Source organism: Glycine max, chromosome 16 (genome assembly GCF_000004515.6).
Source record: "Glycine max cultivar Williams 82 chromosome 16, Glycine_max_v4.0, whole genome shotgun sequence".
In the NCBI taxonomy this organism is placed as follows: domain Eukaryota; kingdom Viridiplantae; phylum Streptophyta; class Magnoliopsida; order Fabales; family Fabaceae; genus Glycine; species Glycine max.
The window spans coordinates 7927757-7952181 of NC_038252.2; the positions used below are offsets into that span (position 1 = coordinate 7927757).

At 33.3% G+C, this 24425-nt stretch overlaps 1 protein-coding gene across 1 annotated transcript; it reads left to right on the forward strand.

The window, feature by feature from the left end:
- The first annotated feature begins 14925 nt into the window (after nucleotides 1-14925).
- Nucleotides 14926-17184, forward strand: LOC100783576 (SNW/SKI-interacting protein A). Its single transcript, XM_041010283.1, has one exon. It carries the CDS (start codon nucleotides 15064-15066, stop codon nucleotides 16897-16899), a length of 1836 nt encoding a protein of 611 aa, XP_040866217.1. The 5' UTR covers nucleotides 14926-15063; the 3' UTR covers nucleotides 16900-17184.
- The last annotated feature ends 7241 nt before the right edge of the window (nucleotides 17185-24425 follow it).

The window sequence follows — 24425 nt, forward strand, 5'->3', positions numbered from 1 at the left end:
AAATTATTTTGAAATGTAAAAATTACTTTCTAAAAAAGTCGTTTCAGAATAGAATGCTCCAAACCTATTATAGAATAGTTATTTCGTAAGGTAATTTTTACCTTCCGGAATAGAAATAAGTGTTCCATGTTCCCTTTATGCTTATTTTATTAAATTAAATGTATAAGTGTTGGCGGAGTTATCTGGCAAGGCTTTGACCAAAAAGTAATCCAACTTGCCAAGCTGTTTAAGAGAAAAGCTAGAGTTGAGCTTAGATGTAAGTTGTTGAATCAGTGAAGTAGAGCTATCAGTTATAATAATGTTATCAACATAGACCAATAGATATATAGTTTTGTTGTGGAGCTTTGTAGACAACCAAAGATGGACCACACTTGCTTGCACTGAAGCCAAACTGAATGAGACTGGATTGTAACCTGTTGAACCATTGTCTTGGGATCTGCTTAAGGCCATAGAGAGCCTTTTTGAGCTTGCAAACCAAAAAGACTTTTTATAGTTTTCAAAATCAGGTGGTTGTGTCTTATATACAGATTCTTCAAGAAGGTCATTTAAGAAAGCATTGTCGACATCTAATTGGAAAAGATCTCAAATGATTTGTTAAAGACAGAGTTATAATAAGTCTGATAGTAACAATCTTTATGACAGGGGAGAACATCTCATGAAAGTCAAATCCCTGAATTTGATGAAAACCCTCAGTCACTAGCCTAACTTTATATCTGTTGAGAGAGCCGTCATAGTTTTCTTTGACTAAAACTCATTTGCATCCAATAGCCTTCTTGTTATACGGAAGAGGCACAAGACCCCATGTATGATTTTTAATTAAATTTGTGTACTCTTGTTGCATAGCATGCAGCCAGAAATAACAAGTTTAACACTTTTTGGTTCACAATGAGTTAAGAGGAGGGAAGGGTGAATTTTAGGTTATGTATTCCAGATTTGTATATTGTTTGCATAGGATGAGTATTAGTAGGTATGGGAGGAGAAGGGGGTACATTAGGAACAATAGATACTGAATGCTCAATAGAAAAAGCATGAGTCACTGAAAAAGTGTTTGACTGCCCAACAGAACCATCAACAAAAGCTGAATTCTCAACATGGGTAGGTTGAGAAGCAGCAGCAACAGAAACTACCGTGAGTATTGGGCGAAAAATTCTCCAACTCTGATTTGTTTTGTACTGAATATTTTTCAGATCTATATGCATGCGTCAGATTGATGGACGACAAATTTGAAAATTCATCCAACTTACAAAGTCGAGCTTCAACTTCTGCAATTGGAAAAGGCTCAAATTTACTTTCAATAACAAAAATCACATAACTATAACCACGTAGAATACCTTCGAGAATCACATCAACGTGTTCTTAAGGAGCAATCGGACTTCAAACCGACGTGAGCGAATCAACAATCTCCTTAAACTTGGGAAGAAATTCATGCATCAATTTGTCCTTGAGAGTTGTAGCTCACAACTCAACGTGCAATTGTCTAGCCTAAGCTCGCGTTTGTTTATGAAAGTAGTCGTGGATCTTCTCCCAGACTCGATAGGAATGAATACTTTCCAAATAGTGCAAAAGTATCGACTTCGAGAGAGTCGATTGCAGCCACATGAGAAGCATTTGATCTTGTTGCTCCCATACCTCATATGCTAGATTTTCTTTTCTGATTTCGCAATCAGCATTGGTGAAAAATCACGTTGGAATCATAGGATTTGCAATGAATCCTTGAAGTCGGTGTGATTTGATCATTAGTTTAACTTGATGACACCATAGCAGAAAATTGGAGTCATCAAGCTTTTCACCAATCGAATTTGGGAACGCGGAAAGGGAGGGAAATGACTATTTGATTCTGCCATTGTTGATCGCTTGATCGAACTAGGCTTTAGATACCATAATAGAATTGATAACAGAGAAAAAAGGAAGAGATAAAACTGATTTTCATTAGCCACTTTGCTCAATGTTACATTATGGTATTTATACAAAGACAGAGATAGTTGTCAGCAACTGTATTTAGTTATTAGTAACTATAAGCAGATGAATAACTACAACTCTTTTACCAACATGTGACCTTTTTGTCAAGGGCTTTGCTATTGGCCATGATGTCATTGCTATTAACTCCTATTGAGTAATTTTAAAAATCTTTTTTCATTTTTCAAAAGTACCCTTTTTCTAGTAAATTTTAAAATATATATGATTATTTTAAATCATTAAATTTAAATCATATAATCACACACCAATAACCAATACTTAATATCATATCATTACTTAAAAATATATATGACTATTTTACTTTTAATATATTTTAATCTTGACCAAGATAAAATCTAATAATTAATATTTATTTTTCTCACTTACATTCAATCTAAAACATATAAAAATGATATTAATTTTATATTTTTTAAAAAAGAATTCACATCTTTTATACTTAAAATAATTAAAAAAAATTATTTTTATCCGCATACCAAACACACCATTGGATATATTACTTCCATATGTTACAACTTGTAATTGCTTATCTTTTCGTGTAAAACAACACTTTATAAAAGCGGGGCCAACCCTACCTCATTGCCTATTGTATAAATTAAACTATGTCATAAGATAAAGTTAAAATTGTAAATTTTATCTCTCTAATTGATTCATAATTTGATTTTAATTTTTTTATAATTTAATTCATAAATTTAATTATTTTTAATAATTTATATTTTAGTTCTGAATCTCAAAATTGAATATGACTATTAATTACTAATCACATGTCACATATTTATTGAGAGACTGTCACGTATTTTAATTGGATCAAGATTATAATTTTAGGCAAATTTACTTTACAGGGTTTCTTTTAGAAACAATTTACGGAAGGGAGTCTCATTTATAACAAATTGCAGAGGGGGTCTTTTTCTTACGTGGGTGTCGCCATTGACTCTGGTGGGAAGCTTGAACCGCCAGTGCTAATGGCGGGATAGTGGGTACCGCTAGTCGCAGCAGCGGGACAGGCAAGGGGTACCGTCATTCCTTCTGGCGGGATAGGCTGAGTAGGAGTGAGAAAACGTGTTCTCAGTGCATACCGCCATTTCTCCTGGGCATGTCCCGCCTTTGGAGCTGGCGGGATAGGGGCAATATGAAGTTCTCTCTCCTATTACGTTTGTTGCAAATTGGAAAATCAACCACCAAAAGTTAAGCTGATTTATTAGTTGTTAGTGTTTGTTTTCCCAAAATGTGGAAGCAGGAAAAGGCAAATGACGAAAAAGGTGAGGCTCATTATCTTTTTCATGGTTTAGCTTTTTATTTAGAAGACTGAAAACATTTTTGTGGGAATCAAACTAAAAAATTATTCTGTTCAAACATAGAAGATGGAAAACAAAAAAAATGTACTCTTTCATGCACAAATTAAACAATGTTTTTCTCAATTTTTTTATCTTTTTTGTTTTAAATTGTTTTATAATTTTAAACACATTTTTTATTCTTCTTTCTATACAACTATACAAGAAGAGAACAATACTAATTTTCTTATCTTTTATTTCTTTCTTAACATACAATTTGAAAAAAAAAATCATTTATATATTTTCTATTCCTTTTCCTTCCTTATTTTTCTTTTCTTACACTTTTTTTCTATAAATCAAACATACAGTTTTCTATATAATAATAATAATTTTAAACCACTCCACGTGGACAGGTTTGATGGGACTGAAGCTTGGAGAGTGATGCTGAATGATGAGACTCAAGCCTGATCTGATGCAGCTAGGGTTCACATGCACTGAAATTTTTTTTATGCAGGGCTAGGGAGGAGAATAGGGCACTGTTTGGATAGGGAAATCAGAAATCACATGCATGCATGGCAGCTTAAAGAGCTAGGCATCTAGGAGGTGACCATACAGAGTTACTTTAATAATGGTGTATAAATTTGCGTACGTAGCTTTTTGCTAAAAAATTTCTTTAAATAGAGCAAACTTCAATCATACTTTGCACTTGCATAAATTTGAGACTGAAGAGAGTATTGTGAAAGAGGAAGAAAGAGTTTTGAAGTTTGATTCTATAGTAAGGATGTTTTATATTTATTTAATTAAAGTTTTCTTTCGTTTTGTTTATTTATGATGTACAAATTTTTTATTTTGAAGTAACAAATATTATGGTTAGAATGAAATTTGAAGCTCAAATTTAAGTGTATTAATTTTGTAAATTACATTTTAAATTTTAAAAATATTAGTATTAATTATTTGTAAGCCTTTTTGTTAATGGTTTTTGCGTCTGAAGTATTATTTGACATATAATTTAATTTAAGACAAAAAATAATTACATGCTATTTCTTAAGTATTTTGTGGTTTGTTCTGAGTACGAAGTTTTATTTTACTTGTAATAAAATTTAGTATAAGTTAACAAAAGGAAATTGTAGTTTTAATTATAAAAACAATAAGAAAAATATTACCAATTTTAAAAGTCCCGTCATTTAAATTTACTAACATGGGAATAACAATTTTTCGTTACTATATTTATTAGTAATTTATTGATTTTTAATAATCTTAAAATAAGTTTACTTGGATTTTTAGATTATTTTATACTAGATCAGGTCTAATACTTGTCCAGTTTTCGAAAAATAATAGGTGAATATTTTATCTCTCCAAGCAATCACTAGTGCAGAAAATTAAAAAATATAGTTGAATTAATTCTTTAACACTCACTAATTTTGTATCTCTTTGTTTTTATCACATATATCATATTAGTTATTATAATTGAATTGTATATATTTCTTTTATCTCCTTGTCTCACTAAGTTTCAAATTAGTTGTTCTCCGAGTATTTTTTGCCTTACATATACGTGCATGTAATTTAATTAATTAACCATTGAGACTATTAAGTGGATATGGAGGAAAAATTACGCCTTATTTGTCTGTCTCCTCCACTCCTATATATAGACAGTATACTTTCCTACTAATTTTCTCATATGTATATATATGATATATTCTTCATTACAGAATATATGTCATTTGAGTTAAGTAAACTAAGTTGTTCTCGTTAATTAGTACTGAAAAATGACTTCGAAGATACAAATATTGGGGCGCCTAGGCGTGTTGGCCATGTGCCGTCTGAAATTTTTTTAAGTGTAATCCTTTCATTTATAACCCTTCCATTTTATGTCTGTTTGGAATTTTTTTGAAGTTGAGGAATTTTCCATAAATTATTTAATTAGAGTACTTTTTTTTAGAATAAAGTATGAATGTGTAGTTTAAGTTTAATAGAGGAAGCAAATAAATATTTTATATTTAATTGAAGTAATGATTTTATTTGTTAGACTAATATTTGAAGCTAAAGTTTAAGTGAATTAATTTTTTTAATTAGAATTTTTATTATAAAATTAGTATGAGTAATTATTTATTTTAAAACTACTATTGTTATGATTAATTATTTTTAATTTTGATGATGTAGGTATATCATGAATTCAATTATTACAGTGTTGTATTTCAATGGAAGAGTATATGAAGACAATGATGGTGTAATATTTGAAGGCAGTAAAAAGGTCATTCAGATTAAACACGGAATTAGTTTCAATGCTTTGAAAAAAAAATTGGAGATAAGGTAAAGTTAGAAAATAATGAAATTATTTCTACTATAAGTTGTAGATTTTTAGTTTCAGGAAAATATGTTGCGTTGCAAATTTGTGATGACGAAGATGTTGAAACTATGATCGAAAGTTTTCAACAACAACAACAAATGTCAGTTCTGGAATTGTACGTAGAAAAGGATGTTGCTGGTGGTTCGATGTTTCATGCTGCAAATTCTGTTACGTCATGTGGACGTAATGTATCTCATCATGAGTCGGAACTGCCAAGAAATATAAGCAATTTACATGATGATGAAGATGATGATGATGATGATTACCTTGCATCTAACTCATACGTTGAAGAGTCTTTCGATGAAGATGATAGTGATGATGAAATATCTGATACAGACGATGAAGTCATTGACATCGTTGAACCAGTTTCAATTGTTCACCCAAGCGAAGGTAAATGTTTGTGAAATACAAAATTAGTTGAATACATCTATCTTTTTATGAGAATTGTATTTAATGGTAACTAAATAGGAGTAGTTTGTTGACATGATTTTTTTTTAAATTATTAGGTGTACCACAAATTCAAAATCCATTTTGGAATGATGCTATGCATTATAATAATATCAATTGGAGTCATCCGGACAAGGAGGACATTTGTGGTCTGGACATGCCAACGACTTTTAATGTTGGACAAAAATTATATGTTGGCATGGATTTTGACAGTAAAGATGCGGTCAAAAATGCACTGAAACAATATGTGATGAAGGTGCATCAAACTTTTAAGGTTGTTGAAACGAAATCACACAAATATATCGTTTGTTACCCCAACAACACCGAAAAGTCTCCTTGCCCTTTTTATATGAGGGCAATTTTATCCAAAAAAACTGATGCATGGAAAGTGGCACATTGGGGTGGACCGCACACATGTCTAAATATGACTATGACACAAGACCATGAGAAGCTTGATTCAAATTTAATTGCAACTTGCGTAGTAGGTACGTTTTTTATGTTCATATTATCCTACTTTTGTGTTATTTGTTATTTTAATTTGTAATTTGATTTTATTATTTAAATTACAGGCATGATCAGAGAAGATCCATCAATAAAAATTTCTTTGATTCAAGAAAGGATAAATAGTGAATTTTCCTATAAGATTTCATACAGAAAAGCATGGATGGCCAAACAAAAGGCGATTGCAATTGAATATGGCAATTGGGAAGAGTCGTATGCGAAACTCTCGTCATGGCTAACACACATGCAAAATCATTCTCCCGGCTCTTACTTTCAAATACTACATGACGATTTTATTGTTGGTAATAGGGTAAGTCGCGAACATCGTCAGTTTCATCGAGTATTTTGGACATTTGGTCAATGCAAAGAGGCTTTTAAGTACTGTAAGCCAATCATACAAGTTGACGGCACACATTTATACGACAAATACCGTAGGACCCTGTTAATGGCCACATCGCAAGATGGAAATGGTGGTGTTCTTCCTCTAGCATTCGCCGTGGTCGAAGGCGAGACGCTAACAGCATGGTCATGGTTTTTGGCCCACTTGCGTGAACACGTCACAGATAAGAATGGAATTTGTCTAATATCTGATCGTCACGCGAGTATAAAGTCTGTTGTTGCTAACGAATATCTTGGTTGGCAACCTCCCCACGGATATCATGTGTACTGCGTCCGACACATAGCTAGCAATTTCAATCGCAAATTCAACAACGCGAAACAAAAAGAGATGTTCAAGAAATTGGGTAAGGTTTATTTTATACATTAATTTAATTTGAGTTTGATGTCTACGTACAACTTTTGATGATAACAAATTTGATGCAGCGTACACTCCTTGCAAGCATGTGTTTGATCAAAACTTAGAAAAATTTCGTCAACTGAGTCCAGCCATAGCAAGATGGATTGATCGCATTTCAAAGGAAAAATGGAGCATGACTTACGATACATCTGGATGACGATATGGTCACATGACAACCAACCTATCAGAATGTGTGAATAAGGTGTTGAAAGATTGTCGCAGCATTCCAATAACAGCGTTGGTCAAGTCAACATATAGTAGGTGCCGAAAGTACTTTGTTGATCGTGGTCGCCAAGCCCAAAGACAATTAAGAGAAGGCCAAGTTTATTGTTCTAAGCTTGTTACAGAACTTAGGAAAAATCAAGAACAAGCTTGTTCGCACATCGTTCCCGTGTATGATATCCACTCGACAAGGTTTGAAGTAGAGGAGACCTTCAATCCTATTACGCAACGTGGCGGACAAAAATGGGCAGTTAACTTGAATGGTCATTATTGTCAATGCGGAAGGTATTCTGCGCTTCACTATCCATGTTCACACATTATTGCAGCTTGTGGTTACGTGAGCATGAACTACTACCAATATATAGATGTTGTTTACACCAATGAGCACATCTTAAAAGCATACTCCGCACAGTGGTGGCCTCTTGTGAATGAAGCGGCAATTCGTCCTTCTGATGAGGCATGGGCACTAATCCCTGACCCAACTACAATTCGTGCGAAAGGTCGGCCAAAATCAACAAGGATAAGGAATGAGATGGATTGTGTCGAACCATCTGACCACCGACAAAAATGTAGTAGATGTGGAGCTGAAGGGCACAATAGGCACCGATGTCCAATGCAATCTGGCCGTGGGAGTAATTCATTTAATTGATTTATGTATGTTACATGACTGACTTGTATTGCTTTAGGTTTTGTTCAATGTATTTACTTGTTGGTCTTCAATGAAATCGTCAGTTACTTTTTGTTGAATGTGTGCTTCTAATGAAATAAAATAACATTTAGAAGTTGAAATAAATGGAGTGGATCAATCGAGGTTGAGTGACATTGGTGTTGATCGTTAGTTAGAAACGTTAGTGTCTAAGTATTTTGTCTACCTTAGTTTTTTTTAACTATCTACAATGACAAACTATGGACTTAGTCATTATGGTTTAGTGTCTAAGTATTTTTGTTTAGTGTTTAGGGTCTAAGCCTTAGGTTTTAGTGTTTAGAACTATGGGGTTAGGGTTTACGCTTTATGTTTTAAGTGTTAGGGTTTAGTTTTTTTATTTTAAGGGTTAGGGTTTAGTTTTTTTATTTTAAGGGTTAGGGTTTAGTTTTTTTATTTTAGGGGTAGGGGTAGGGCTAAGTTTTTTTATTTTAAGGGTTAGGGTTAGTTCTTATTTTTTAGGGGTTAGTTCTTATTTGTTAGGGGTTAGGGCTAAGTTTTTTTATTTTAGGGTTGGGGTTAATTTTTTTATTTGAAGGGTTAGGGTTAGTTCTTATTTTTTAGGGGTTAGGGGTTAGTTCTTATTTGTTAGGGGTTAGGGCTAAGTTTTTTTTATTTTAGGGTTGGGGTTAATTTTTTTATTTGAAGGGTTAGGGTTAGTTCTTATTTTTTTAGGGGTTAGGGGTTAGTTCTTATTTGTTAGGGGTTAGGGCTAAGTTTTTTAGGGGTTAGGGTTTAGTTCTTATTTTTTATTTTAGGGTTTAGTGCTTATTTTTTAGGGGTTAGTGTTAAGTTCTTTTTATTTTAGGGTTTAGGGTTACTGTTTTTTTATTTTAGTGGTTAGGGCTAACTTTTTTATAAGTGTTAGGGTTTAGTTCTTAATTTTGAGGGGTTAGGGTTGTGTGCTTATTTTGTAGGGGTTAGAGCTAAGTTTTTAGTTGAAGTGTTAGGGTTTAGTTCTTAATTATGAGGGGTTAGGGTTTAGTTCTTAATTATGAGGGGTTAGGGTTGAGTGCTTATTTTGTAGGGGTTAGGGCTAAGTTTTTTTATTTTAGGGTTTAGGGGTAATTTTTTTATTTTACGGGTTAGGGTTAAGTTTTTTATTTGAAGGGTTAGGGTTAGTTCTTATTTTTTAGGGGTTAGGGTTCAGTTCTTATTTGTTAGGGGTTGGGGCTATGTTTTTTATTTTAGGGGTTAGGGTTAAGTTTTTTATTTGAAGGGTTAGGGTTAGTTCTTATTTTTTAGGGGTTAGGGTTCAGTTCTTATTTGTTAGGGGTCGGGGCTATGTTTTTTTATTTTAGGGGTTAGGGTTAAGTTTTTTATTTGAAGGGTTAGGGTTAGTTCTTATTTTTTAGGGGTTAGGGTTTAGTTCTTATTTGTTAGGGGTTGGGGCTATGTTTTTTTATTTTAGGGTTGGGGTTAATTTTTTTATTTAGGGGTTAGGGTTAGGTTTTTTATTTTAAGGGTTAGGGTTTAGTTCTTATTTTTTAGGGAAATAAAATTACATTTAGAAGTTGAAATAAAATTTTGAATGTGTACTTCTAATGAAATAAAATTACATTTAGAAGTTGAAATAAAATTACTTTTTTTAAGGGTAAGGGTTTAGTTCTTATTTTTTAGGGTTAGGATTAGTTTTTTTATTTTAGGGTTAGGGTTTAGCTATGAAAATTTTAGGGTTAGGGCTCATTTTTAGGGGTTAGGGTTATGTTTTTTATTTTAGGGTTTAGGGTTTAGTTCTGAACATTTTTGGCTTAGGTATAATGTTTAGGGGTTAGGGTTAGGTTTTTCTATTTTAGGGTTAGGGTTTAGTTCTGAACATTTAGGGTTAGGGCTAATTTTTAGGGGTTAGGGTTAGGTTTTTCTATTTTAGGGTTAGGGTTTAGTTCTGAACATTTTAGGGTCAGGGCTAATTTTTAGGGGTTAGGGTTAGGTTTTTTATTTTTGGGTTAGGGTTTAGTTCATAACAATTTAGGGCTAAGTGCTTATATTTTACGGGTTAGGGTTAGTTTTTCTATTTTAAGGGTTATGTGTTACTTTTTATGTTTTATGGGTTAGGGTTTAGTTCACATTGAAGTTCATCGTTACTTAGAAACATTAGTTTTTTCCTTTTGGCTACCTTTGTTATTTGGTTTAGGGTTCATTGATTATTATAGTTTGATACGCGACATAAATTCTATCCATAAGTAAGCCTTAATAAACTGAATATCATACATTACGCCATGAATGTCAAATTACAAATATACAACAAAGCCTTAATAAATGGAGACATGCAAATCATTCATTTTGGTGTCCTTGATGTCGTGAGGATGTACCACATGGTCGATCTCATCTTCGTGCTTGACGATAAGGATTTCTTCTGCCCCAATGCCTCCCCGCTTCTTCTTCGTCAGCCTCCGCAGAAAATGCGTGACGCAAATCAACACCGAATAAGTCACCCGTATTAGGTATTTGTCCCGGTACATTCCATTGTGTTCCTAACGGGGCATTAGGTGTTGGAATTGGGCCATGATATTGCTGTGAAGGGGTCATTGTGGGCCATGAAAAATGAGCTTGTGTTTCCGCAAAACCACCGAACGATTGTTGGCTTGCAGAAGTATCAGTGTGATGACCCTGAAAAGGATACTGATACATCTGTGTGAGATACTCAGCAAATGTTTGTGGCGTGTAATACATTCCATGGCCATGCTCCGCCATTTGTTGGGAATATTCTTCCGCTTCAACAGTGTCCCTTCTTCTGTCTATCCCCTGAGTTTCAATACTTGACTGAAGCATGTGAAACTGTTGTGCGGGAAATTGACGCTCTGATGCGGGACCATGTGACACTGGCTCAGTGACTCTCTCTTGCTCTTCGGATAAAATTGTAATTTTTTCCACATAAGGCACGAGATCATCAATTGTCCATGTATTCCTCCCTTGAGGAGACACCATGTATTGTAATGTCTCCGCAACTTCAGCCTGCATTTATAAGGGTAAGAAAATTAATGGCCATCATTAAATAAAAGTTCAAGTTAAAATTTGAAAAAAATTAAAAAATACCAATGTAGCCGTCTTTGCATTTTCTGGGTCAACAAACATCTTTGTCTTTCGCCTATACCAGACCATGTAGTCCGAGTTAAAACTCAATAGGCCTTCTTGTCGGGGATAAGCGTCGACCCTAAATGCATGGCGATTATTCCACTGCTGAATCATTGGGGCGAACAATTGCCCCCAATTTTCGTCATGTTTCCCTTTTAATGTTATGCCATGAATGTTTAAGGGTTGTGAAGGAGACTCTGGAACTGGTTGTTGCATCCCAAATTGTCTCAACACTCTGTCCGGTTGGTGCCACTCAATAACTTGAAGACAAATTAGTGGCACCACCGCGTACCACGCGAGACTTCCGACTAAACAAAAGGGAGGCAACAATGATATAACGGTTGATGGGTAAGGCTCCCACACAAACTGCATATAACAACATAGTTGTGAACATTGTAGTAAAATAAGACATATAATTTTGTATTTTACAAATACAGTAGCATGGTTCTTACCTCATGACGTTTCATAATATCCAACTTGCGACAAAAAACTTTCACATCATCATTGCCGATATGTTGGTTTCCACGTCGCAGCCACCTACAAAGAATAAAATTTAATATACCCTAAAACCATTTATTCTATTGAAATGAAAGACGCTGTTAAAAATGACTGACCTGTGCCCTAGTGGTATATTTTCTATTTGGGAAGGAGTCCTCTTTGGAGCCAAGGTTGGACATCGTTCCCATGCCCACAATTGTAGTAAGATGTGCATACCTCCGACTGATTTAGTTTTATAATCGGTGGCACTGCACATCTCTCTGTATAGAAAACCAAGTACAGCAGCTCCCCATGCATATCTGCTACATTCTTCAAAGTCACGTAAAAATTGAAGGTACCTTAGTGAAACTCTGTTATTGGTTTTGTCAACGAACAAGACACCTTCAATAAATCTCAGTATCCATGCACGGGCAAACCTTCGTACTTGTTCTTCGTCGTCGTCATTATTAATTTGATCAAAATGGTGAGCCAACCAACTTAATTTAACCACACTACCTTTAATTTCACCTTCTTGTGGTCTGACTCCCAATAATTCCTCACATAAATCAGCCCAATCAAGATTTGTTGGACCGATTAATGGTAAACCATCCACACTTATACCTAACAACACAGAGACGTCTTGTAGAGTGATAGTACACTCTCTGCATCTCATGTGAAACGTATGTGTTTTCGGCCTCCATCTTTCTATCAGAGCACTAATTAGTGAGACATTTATTTTTAAGTATCCCATCTTGATAATCCACCCGAAACCAGATTGTTGAAGAAAAGGAAAAATTTGTTCTGGACTTTGTTCTTTCCCTTGATACGTGGAGACAACTCGTCTGATATGTAATTTCCTTTCTTCTTACCCATTCCAAACATGTTCTGAAACATGTTTAGGTTGCATCCATAATACATTAGTATGGATGGGGCCAGATTTAATGTTAATATGTGATGAAGATGATGATGAAGATGTCATTGCTACTGCAAAATAAAATATAATACATGTGAAGAAAACTTTAATTTATTAGTAAACTTTAAATATATAACAATAAATTTGTAAAAAATCAAATTGGCCAATTTTTAATATATTCTATACATAAATTAAAATACATGTGAAGAAAACTTTAATTTATTAGTAATTTTTTTTTCTACAATTAACAAATAAATAATTGAATAAAATATGGACTAACAAATTATTTATAATACAAACAAATATTAAAATGCAAAAAATCATTTCAATAATATATATACAAAAATAATAATAATGTACAATGTATCATATATTTAATCACGTAAATTTTCTAAAACAAATAATATTAACGTATAAATTAAAACTAACAAATAATATATATACCATTCTAACTAAAAAATAATTAACTCAAATAATATTAAATTATCAACTCATTTATTTAAAATACAAAATTATAATACTAAAAAGATAAATTTACGTGTGTCAAGTGTCTAATATTACAATTATTTATTTAAGTGTCAAATATTTAATATTACAAAAACTAAAAATTTACGTGTGTCTAAAATTTATAAATATATATCTAAAGCTAATATTAACTTGTGCCTAATACTAAAAAATCTAATATTATGTATGTCATCCTAAAGTATCATGCATGTATATATATTTATTAGACTAAACTATCATCCGTCTAAATATATACCTAATACTACAAAAGCTAATATCACATATATAAAATTTAAGAATATATACAACAACTAAATATATATACACGTAATATTTTTATACTAACTAAACAAATATATAATATTCTTTTCAATTATACTTACTCATACAATTTTTTGAGGAGAGATTAAGTTATAAAATAATTTCTTATTTAAAACTCATAAGAATAATTAGTTTGTCAACCCCCCTGCAAAAGTACATCATATATTTTAATTCTACGAATAATTAAGAATACAATTAATTTAGATTCTATACAACATATGTAGTATACAAATAAAATAAATTTAGAAAAATAATTGAAACAAGTTGATAAGAAAGAATAATTATTTTAGAAAACTTTATATTTCTTGAGTTAGAATATATTTTATTTTACAGATATTTCTAGAATTGATAATAAAATTCTCATTCTTTGATAAAAAAAATTAATAATAATATTCTATGCTATGCTGTAATTACTACTAATACTAAAATATTATATACAATAACCAAATAACATCTAACAATATATACAATAACAATAACCAAATAAAATTTTAATTCTAACTAACCAAATAATATTTTCATACTAACTAATCTAACATTGGAATATCTATTAATAAGTAAAAAATAATAACACAATAGCTACTCATACGAACTAATTTAAACTTAGAACTTTTGTTAATAATAACTAACCTACTATTTACATACTAACTAACTTAGAATTTTTGTTAATACTAATACTAACTAACTTAAACTTATAATATATATTAACATATTTACTTTGAAAATACTTACCAGGAATTTAAGGGCACTTGAAGGATGAAAGCACAGCACAGCAAGCACAACACAAACACAATAATCTCTCACACTCAAGAAGAAAGAAAGAGAAAGCAAACTCACTAAGCTGTGTAAGCGTAAAGAATGAGTTCATTTTTTTTATAGCTGAAAACTTAAACCTCAACGTTCAAAAATTTTTAACGTTCACATGCTATATAGTATAGGCTTTTCAGAACTGAAAACTAAACATTGCAAGGTGCAGACTGTGAAAGCCTTCAACGTGAACCCTAGGTGCAGGCTTAGGCTTTTCAGAACTGAAACACAGACGTGAAAGCCTGAACACGTGAACCTTAGGTGCAGTCCCATCAAGCCTATCCCGCAGAAGCCATTGGCGGTACCCCCTCTCTCCCCCTATCCCGCAGAAGCCACTGGCGGTACCCCCTCTCTCCCCCTATCCCGCCATTGCTATTGGCGGTACCCCCTCTCCCCCTCTCTCCTAGTCAGCCTATCCCGCCATTGCCACTTGCAGTTCAAGCTTCCTGTCAGTGTCAATGGCGGCACCAACGTCCAGAAGTGACCCCCCGATAATTTGTTTTAAAAGAAACCCTCATCCGTAAATAGTTTTCAAAAGCAACCCCCTTGAGTAAATTTGCCTATAATTTTACCTAAAATAAACACTTAAAAAACTAATGTTCCCATCCTCCCAAGATCACCGTCTAGGGTTTTTCTTTTTCCCTCTGAAATCAAATTAGGTTATCCTTCTATGGTTTTCGATTTCTGAATTTCCACAGAATCACCATGGCCACTCTCAAAGAGCTTCTTCCTCCTGCGAAATCCTCCTCCACTGCCTACTACGACCACACCAACGATCCATGGTTCAAGCAGCGTTTCTCCTCGGAGGAGGAGGAGAAATCCGCCGCCACCGCCGCCGCCAAGCAGAAGCCCGTTCCGCCCTACCTGAAGCGCGCCGGTTTCGTCCCCCGGAGAATTGAAGACTTCGGCGACGGCGGCGCGTTCCCGGAGATCCACGTGGCACAGTATCCTCTCGACATGGGAAGAGAAAAGTCCGGCGCCAAACCTGGATCCAAAATCCTTCCTGTCACCGTCGACGCTAACGGCAACGTCGCCTATGATGCCATCGTGAAGCAAAACGAGAACGCGCGAAAAATTGTCTACACGCAGCAGAAGGATCTCATTCCTAAGTTTCTTAAGAACGACGAAGAAGACGACGACGTTTCCGACGACGAAACGCAGAAACAGATCGAGGAAACGATGCAGGAGACCAAGGCCGCTTTGGAGAAAATTGTGAACGTTAGGTTAAGCGCTGCGCAACCGAAGAACGTTCCGAAGCAGAACACCGATGCGAAGTATATAAAATACAAACCCTCACAGCAATCCGCGGCGTTCAATTCGGGTGCTAAGGAGAGGGTTATTAGGATGGTTGAGATGGCGGTGGATCCTCTTGAGCCTCCGAAGTTCAAGCACAAGCGTGTTCCCAAGGCGTCGGGGTCTCCGCCGGTGCCGGTGATGCACTCGCCGCCGCGGCCTGTGACGGTGAAGGATCAGCAGGATTGGAAGATTCCTCCCTGTATTTCGAATTGGAAGAATCCGAAGGGTTATACTATTCCTCTTGATAAGAGGCTTGCTGCTGATGGGAGAGGCCTTCAAGAGGTTCAGATTAATGACAATTTTGCGAAATTATCGGAGGCGCTGTATGTGGCGGAGCAGAAGGCGAGAGAGGCGGTTGCAATGAGGTCTAAGGTGCAGAAGGAGATGATGTTGAAGGAGAAGGAGAGGAAGGAGCAGGAGTTGAGGGCATTGGCACAGAAGGCGCGGTCGGAGAGAATTGGAGGGGAGAGAATTGGGGTTGTACCAGCGGCACCACCGTCTGTGCCTGTGGATGAGGAGGATATGAGAATTGATTATGATCATGAGAAGGAGAATCCGAGGGAGAGGGAGAGGGAGAGGAGTTTTGTGAAGGAGAGTAGAGATGAGAGGGAGGAGAGGATGCAGCGTGAGAAAATTCGCGAGGAGAGGAGGAAGGAGAGGGAGAGGGAGAGAAGATTGGAGGCTAAGGATGCTGCTATGGGGAAGAGGAGCAAGATTACGCGCGATAGGGATCGTGATATCAGTGAAAAAGTTGCTCTTGGTATGGCTTCTACCAAGCCGGGTACTGAGGTTATGTATGATGAGAGGCTGTTTAACCAGGATAAGGGAATTGCGTCTGGGTTTGCCACTGATGATCAGTACAATGTGTATGAGCATGGGTTGTTTACTGCGCAGCCCACACTTTCCACATTGTATAGGCCGAAGAAGAATATTGATGATGAGACTTATGGAGGTGCGGATGAGCAGTTGGAGAAGATTATGAAGACTGATAGGTTTAAGCCCGATAAAGGGTTTTCTGGGGCTTCTGAGAGGGCTGGTCCAAGGGATCGGCCGGTTGAGTTTGAGAATGAGGAGGCTGATCCATTTGGTTTGGATCAGTTCTTGACTGAGGTGAAGAAGGGTAAGAAGGCCATGGAGAAAGTGGGTGGTGGAGGGACTATGAGGGCAAGTGCTGGATCATCGATGCGGGATGGTAATGAGGGAGGTTCAGGTAGGACTCGCATTGGATTTGAAAGAGGGCATTAGGTAGCAAATGTTTAATGATGCCTGACATATTTCTTGTGGATAGTGTTGACTGTTGAATATCCACAGTCATGGCTTAGGTTGCTATTCTGAAAATGGATGGTTAGGACAATGGCTTGTGTTAGCATTTTGGCTTTTCTCCAACCCCTTTCCTGTTGCCCTGTTTAGGTGGTCAAATAAACTGCTTTTGTTCACTTTTTTTAGTTCTGTTGTTAAAACTGCTTATGGATGTTACAACAATCTCTTTCCAGTAAATTATATATTGAATGAAATGAAATGTTTAAAGTAGATCCTTGTCTATTGGAGGCATTTTTGCTCTGGTTTTTGGAAGCTTTGGACTTGTAAAAGCTTTTCCTTTCCATCTCACATGTTGATATACAAAGACATTGAAAGTTTCAATGTGTAGATTCCATGCTTTGATTAATTGATTAGACAGTAGCTAGCAACTTATCATAACCATGCTTTGAAAATATATACATATTGTTGTGATCCAGCATCTGTAACGGCTGTTATAGCACATAAATGCATTTTGGGATGTGCATGGAGGGCACTCTTTACATGGAGAGTTAGAACACAATAGTTCTTTCTTGGTTTAGAGCAATTCGGTACTTGGTTTAGGGTTTAGAGCTGAAATTTCTGTTTTAGACACTACAATTTGTTTTCTCTGGCAGCCATTCTTGCTTCTTGTTAGTTCTGTTTATATTGTAGATAACTAAAATATGGTAAAACACTACACCAGTGGTTTGATCTGTAGCAGTTTGATGAGACCCTTGATTTCAATAATTTTAAGGACAAGGAAATATTATCGGTTCAGCAGGTGAACTATGAAACTAAGGGGGTTAAAAGTATATTCTAGGAGGGGAAAAGGTGGCGAAGAATCCAGAGGTAGATACTAGAGAGGATTCTGTTATAGAGAGATTGAGGAGTCAAGGGGAGGTAGGCAATTAGTCATTAAGAAATTCAGCTTTAGGCTTGGGCAAGGAAACAGTAGGTTCCTTGAGTATTTCCTGTTGATTTCTTTTATGTTATTGATACTTGGGTATCTCATTTCATCCTATGGTGAGATTAATACACTGTTTTTCATTTCATTCTGAAGATTGGAGATTATTCTTGTTACTGTTTGGTGGTTTTTTTATCAGTCATTCTTTTCTCATGTGCATTTTTATTGATTTGCATATATCACCCTGGTGCGGCAGCCTATTGGTGTGTTTGGTAGGAGAGAAATAGGGTGGGTGAAGAGAGAAATGGAAGGGAAATTGTGTGGGACCCACACATCCTACACTCTACTTTAATTAAAAAATCCTTCTATTTCCATCTTCTCTACTAAACGAATCCTACATGAAATAAAATTCAACTGTTTGGTGCTTTTTAATCTAATTTCTGCATAGATTCAAACTAACTAAATTAGGTGATGATAATTATCTAGTATACTTACCAATCAACATATACATGCGAGTTCATTACCAGTCATTAAATATATACTTTTAAACTGTTGAAAATATTTCTTTTAAAATATAGTAGAATTGTTTTTCTTGCATTTTGCATATAAAGGAGTAGAGGTCTAACACTCTAAACTTTCACTAATAATACTTGTTATTATGAATTGTTAATGGTTGTTAATGTTGTGCTATATGTTGTGGATAGTCAAGAAATGGAAACTGGTGTAGTTCATTTTACTTTGTTAAATTCCATCTTTCCCAATTGATGTTGTTTGAAAACTTGAGAAGTGAGGGTTTTTGAAGACTATAGATAGTTATGAGAAGATATGATGAATGTATCAGCAATGTATTGTTTCCATTTGCCCCAGTTTACAATAGTGAGGGTGTTTCTGGAGAATGTATTGCTGAGGCTTTAACTTTAAAGAGATGCTATGAGATAAGGCATTTGAACCTGGCTTATACAGGGATTAAATTAAAGTGTTTGAGATAGAAAATTGGAGGGCATTGAAATAATTGAATCTAAAGAATTGTAGGTTGGTGAATGATTTTGTTGCTTGGGTGGAGTTTCTTTTGGTAGTGATATACCTGCCAGTAGTAAGAAATTCTGTTTGGGGTTAAGAGTAGTGCTATTTTAACAACATTCTCACAACAAAAAAAGGAATAAAAATAAAAGACAAGTTTAAAATGAGATCGGTGATGTGACGAAAAGAGAAATAAGAAAAAAAAATGTTTTATGAGAATGTATTGTTAAAATAACATTTTTTTGATAAGTTGCAAGCTGTGTGTAACTGTGTTGTGGGTGATTTTTTTCATTAGTGTTGTTTTTTGGCTTTTGAGGAAGGTATATAACGTTATAGTATGAATAAATACTAGTTTCTCGATTCTAATAATCGTCGTCTTTCTTGATGAACATTGTAACCTTCAGTGATCAAGGTTGAGATAGACTTATGCGTTATGCCTTCCGAATATTCAAAGCATAAATTCATATTGTTACGTGGAGCAAAATTAATAAAGGTCACGGTTCTCACAAGTAAGATTAACATGTTATTTTGACTTTCTTTTCTACATTTCTTCACAACTTTTTAAAACATATTATCGATTATTTAAATTTATTTGTTAAAAAGGAATATTTTCAAATTAAATAAGCAGTGTTTGTTTAAACTGTTATTGCTTAAAAAAAATATTTTTTTTCTTTGCTTTTTTTAGAAAGCAAATTCAGTATATTTCTTAAAAAAATAATCTTTTTTCAAATTTTAGCATTAAGTAAAATTCATTTTCAAACTCTTCGCTAGTCTAATTTTAGTCCCTTGCCGCAAGTTTAATTCTAGGGACTTAATTATTGGGATTTATATAACTTATCTGATAATGAATCTTTGTTAGGTATTCAAATATTGTGTATTTTTAATTTTTTTTTCTTGTCAGGAACATTATCTTATATAACAATGTGAGAACAACTAATAATAATTATTAGATTAAAATTAAAATTTAATACATTATCAAATCTCTAAAAGATTAACTAAACAACAAATAAATTTATAAACATCTTAATTATCACTTTCTAAAATATCTTAATTAACACATCATCACTCCATAAAATATCTTAATTAATCTATCACCACCATAATCGCCAATGTTATCACTATCATCATTAATCATCACTATTGTTGTCAACCGTTACCATCCCTGTCGTCATGATCTTCATTGTCATTATCATGACCACTATTGCAGATACTATCATTATTGTCACTGTCGCCGTGACCTTCACCATTGTTATTACCACCACCATTGTCACCGGTGATGGTGGCAACAACAGCATCAACAACGATGGTTATGGCGGCGAAGGTGGTGATAACAATGATAGTTGTTGTGATGATAATCTTGACATAAATTAATTTTTTTCAATAAAGAACATAAACATATTTGATTTCCTATTTGGTAAATTTTATGATTAAATGAAATTTTAATTTAAATTTAAAATATTTTAATCTTGACATAAATTAAATCTTTTAAGATATTTAATTTTCTATTTTAATCTTAACCTTACATTTTAATATATCAATTAAGATTGATCATTTTCATTCTCACAATCTTTTTATATGATATATATACCACAAGATAATTACAAAGAGAATATTAGGGGTTTTTATATTAAATTGGTGTAATTCTTTTTCCATAAATTATCAAAATGGGTAGATTTCAACATGAAGAAATTGTACTTCCAAGGATGATTTCACTTTTCCAATTTTTGTTTTTTTATAAAGAAAATGTAAAATTGTAGCGGTAAAACCACCACAAATTTTTTGTTTCTTATGTAATGAATCAATTTGTGGTGGCTAAAGGAGCAATTTGTGACGATTTCTTAATCGTTAAAATTAAAAAAAAAAACTAAAACCAAACAAGTAAAATCGTTTTGAAATTATTATTTCTACATGTTGAAATCGTTTTTAGAAGCACAATATATCTATTTCCGTAATCTTTTAAAATCTACCAATTTTAGTAATTTATAAAATAATTTCACCATGTACAAAAGCCGAATACTAGGTATATATGGAGTAATGATATAGACCTCTTATAAATACAATGGTTATTTATTGTCTTACTTTTTACATAATTTTTTGTAAATATTCTAATTAACATTACGTTTATTAAAAGTGAACTGATCCAATGAGTTTTGCATCGAAATATTGGTGTTCTCGAAAGAAAAATCAAATAAAAGATAGGGCGTGGCATTACTTTAAACTTTAAAGTCGATGCATGGGACAACCTCAATATTATTTGACAGACAACCTCAATAACTATTATCTATCTTTCTATCCATTGTATCGGTGATGATAAGATAAGGTGACTCATGATTCTGATGATGAGAATGAAGTCATGTTTCATTAAAAAAAATCCTTTGCACCAAAAAATGGTAAATTATAATATTTTGACAGAAAATTACATTAATTTGTTTGGACAAATTATAATAATTTGATAAAAAAAAAACATTAACTTGTCTGACACCACCGAGCTAATTCATTATTGTAAAAGTATGTTTATGTGCATGAAAAAAATATCTACTATAGATGTGAAGTTGTCAATTCTATAAATAGATATTCGCGCATCGCATATTGAGAAATTAGTTTCTTATTCTTAACTAGTTGTATTTAAGTTTTAAGAAATCATTAAGTCCTGTAGTCCATATATATATATATATATATATATATATATATATATATATATTAACGATATAAACATACGCCATTTTTTTAATTTTTATATTCATCTAATATTTTCTTTTAGCCTAAAATAATTTTTGTTTCAGAGTCAGTCTCTTTTAATGAAAAAAGTAAGGCACTAAACTATTATGTTTGGATTAATAAAAGTAAATGATATTAGTTGTAATAAAAGTCCTGATATTTTTAGTTTTCTTTGGTGGATATTCTTTGGTATAAGAAAAATATTCACATTTATTCATCAGACATGATTGCATCCCTTTTTTTTTTTTTTAGTGTGCATTCAATTTTTGTTTTGTTTCTACGCTTTTGTTGAAAAAGACATCACCATTTAACAACAATTGGAAAACGCGTGTTCTAGAGTAGAAAGCCGCCTTGCCATCCTTTTTCTTGTCTCGTTGATGTAATTTTATATCATTATTTAATTATAAATTATTATAAATATATTACACTTTCATGAATTAAAATAGCTGTTTTTTATTTATAAAAATTAAAAATAATATTTAAAAATTTATAATAATTCAGTACTCTGTTTAATCAATAAAATTAGACTTTGTTAGTATCAAAATTGTAGTTTACTCAATAAATATCCAAAGCCCGTGTTTGGACTGCATCCCAACTCAATAAAAGCACGCCAATTGGCCATTTGATGCATAAGCTACAATTAGGAGCTTCAAGTTTGATGGCGAGAATCATGCCCACAATTAAGTGTGCTTTAGCTGGTAATTATGGAATGAGTGGTCATTTGGAAAGTTTTTCAAAAAGTGTGAGTAAAGATAAAACACACTAAAAAGTCTCGTATTAATTTGTGAGAACAATCATTGCTCCTAAAAGCAGTCGAAGAACATTATCGATGTCTCAAAAAGAGTTACCTACGAATGGTTTTGACCAACAAGAATATTGAGTGAAGTGTCACCTTGTGATGTGTCATAGTGTATGAGTTGCCGAGAAATTGACAGTCAGAAATTTTATAGGTTACCCAACGGAATCGCAATTTTATTGTATAACAAAAAATCATACACCACAAGATCATGATTCTGTTGGGTTACAAATTATGCACCAAACAATTTTTTTAAACAACCAATTATTTTTTATTGATTTTGTAGGTCAATGGATTAGAATAATTTTATATTTGATGAGGTTACAATGCCACCTGAATGAGAAAATATGCATGATAGAAGCCAAGCTTTCTTTTATCAACCGACTTTTTATATGGAATCGAGCCTAATGATATTGGTTTGAGGATTGATAATGATGAAAATGTGGGTGGTGATGACACTAATATGCTGTCGCAACCTAGCTATCCTGACAATTTTAGTTATTTCATGATTGATGATATGTATTTTATGACTTTTATATGTCTGTGTTTTGTTATTGAATAATTTTTTTGATTCTTTAGATTTTTCAAGAGCATGGTGATTTGTTGAATTGGACTCAACATGTGGGAAAGGAGCACAAGTTTGTGGTTTTGATTCAAAAGTCTAAAGTAAGTAAAAAAAAATGTTATATTGGGTTACGAAAATGAGGAAAAAAAGTACAAAGACAAGTTATTGCACAAGAGTACTGAAACCAAAAAATGTAGGTACCCTATAAATTAAAAGGGAGGTTTTTGAGAACCATAGATTTAAAACTTACAGTAGAATGTGGTTTTCATAATCATAAAGTGATGACAACATTATTTGATCATTCATATGCTGGTCGTTTAAGCAATGAAGAAAAAACTCTAGTTAATCAATTGACCAAAAACATGGTAAAGCTTGGTCAAATTTTGTTGACAATCAAAGATCAAGATTAGACAAATGTCGACACCATCAAAATCATACACAATGAACGTCATAAATATCATTGCAGCCAAAGGGATCCAAGAACAAAATAAACCTCTCATAAAGTTGATAGAATGCAGCAAATATGTTTACTAGTTTAGACGATTAGACAATGAAGATGTCACCATAGATATATTGTGGGCACATCCAGATTCAATCAAACTCCTGAATTCAATTCCAATAATGTTGATTTATGAACAACTTACAAGGAAAAAAGTATCGTTTTCCATTTGTTGGAAATTGTTGATATCACTTCAACAAACATGACTTTTGTTGTTGCCATTTCTTATTTAAGTTCTTAGATAATTGATAATTTTGAATGAGCTTTAAGTAAGGTGAAAAGATTATTTTTGAAAGATGATGTGTTGCCTCAAGTTATTGTCGATAGGAATCTTGATTTCACAAATTCGTTAGAGATTGTGTTTCTTTTTTCAACCGACTTGTTATGTCTATTATTCCACATTACAAAAAATATCAATGCAAAATGCAAAATCCATGTAGATAAGGCTGAAGAGGGACAAAATATCATGAATGTTTGGAAACTGTTACTACAATATTCGAATGAAGAATCATATAATGAATGTTTGAAAAACTTTTTAAACTGGTGCATACGTTATAAAAGTATTTGTCGACTATATCCAAAATACATGGTTGACGCCTTTTAAGGAGAAATTAGTACAAGCATGTGTTGATTAGGTCATGCATCTCAGAAACATAAAAACAAATAGGTACATAAATTCATTGAATTGCTTAATTACTTTGATATTTATTATTTTTTAATATTGCAAAATTTTTTACATTTCATTTTGTTGCATAATAGGGTTGAAGGCACATATGAGAGATTGAAGAGGTTTCTTCATGATAGCATAAGAGATTTGTATAGTTGTGGGATACAATGAGTAACATGCTTGACTTGTAGCATACAACTATTAAGACTTTGTTTTAGAAAAATGTAACATCCCAATTTTCACTTTATAGGAATTGATTTATTTTAGGAAATTAAATATTTCCTAAAATAAATATTGTTTGATTTAAAGAGAATTATTATCACA

Bases quoted from the DNA above. Each gene is read 5' to 3' on its own strand.
- LOC100783576 (XM_041010283.1), top strand. From the start codon at position 15,064: ATGGCCACTCTCAAAGAGCTTCTTCCTCCTGCGAAATCCTCCTCCACT.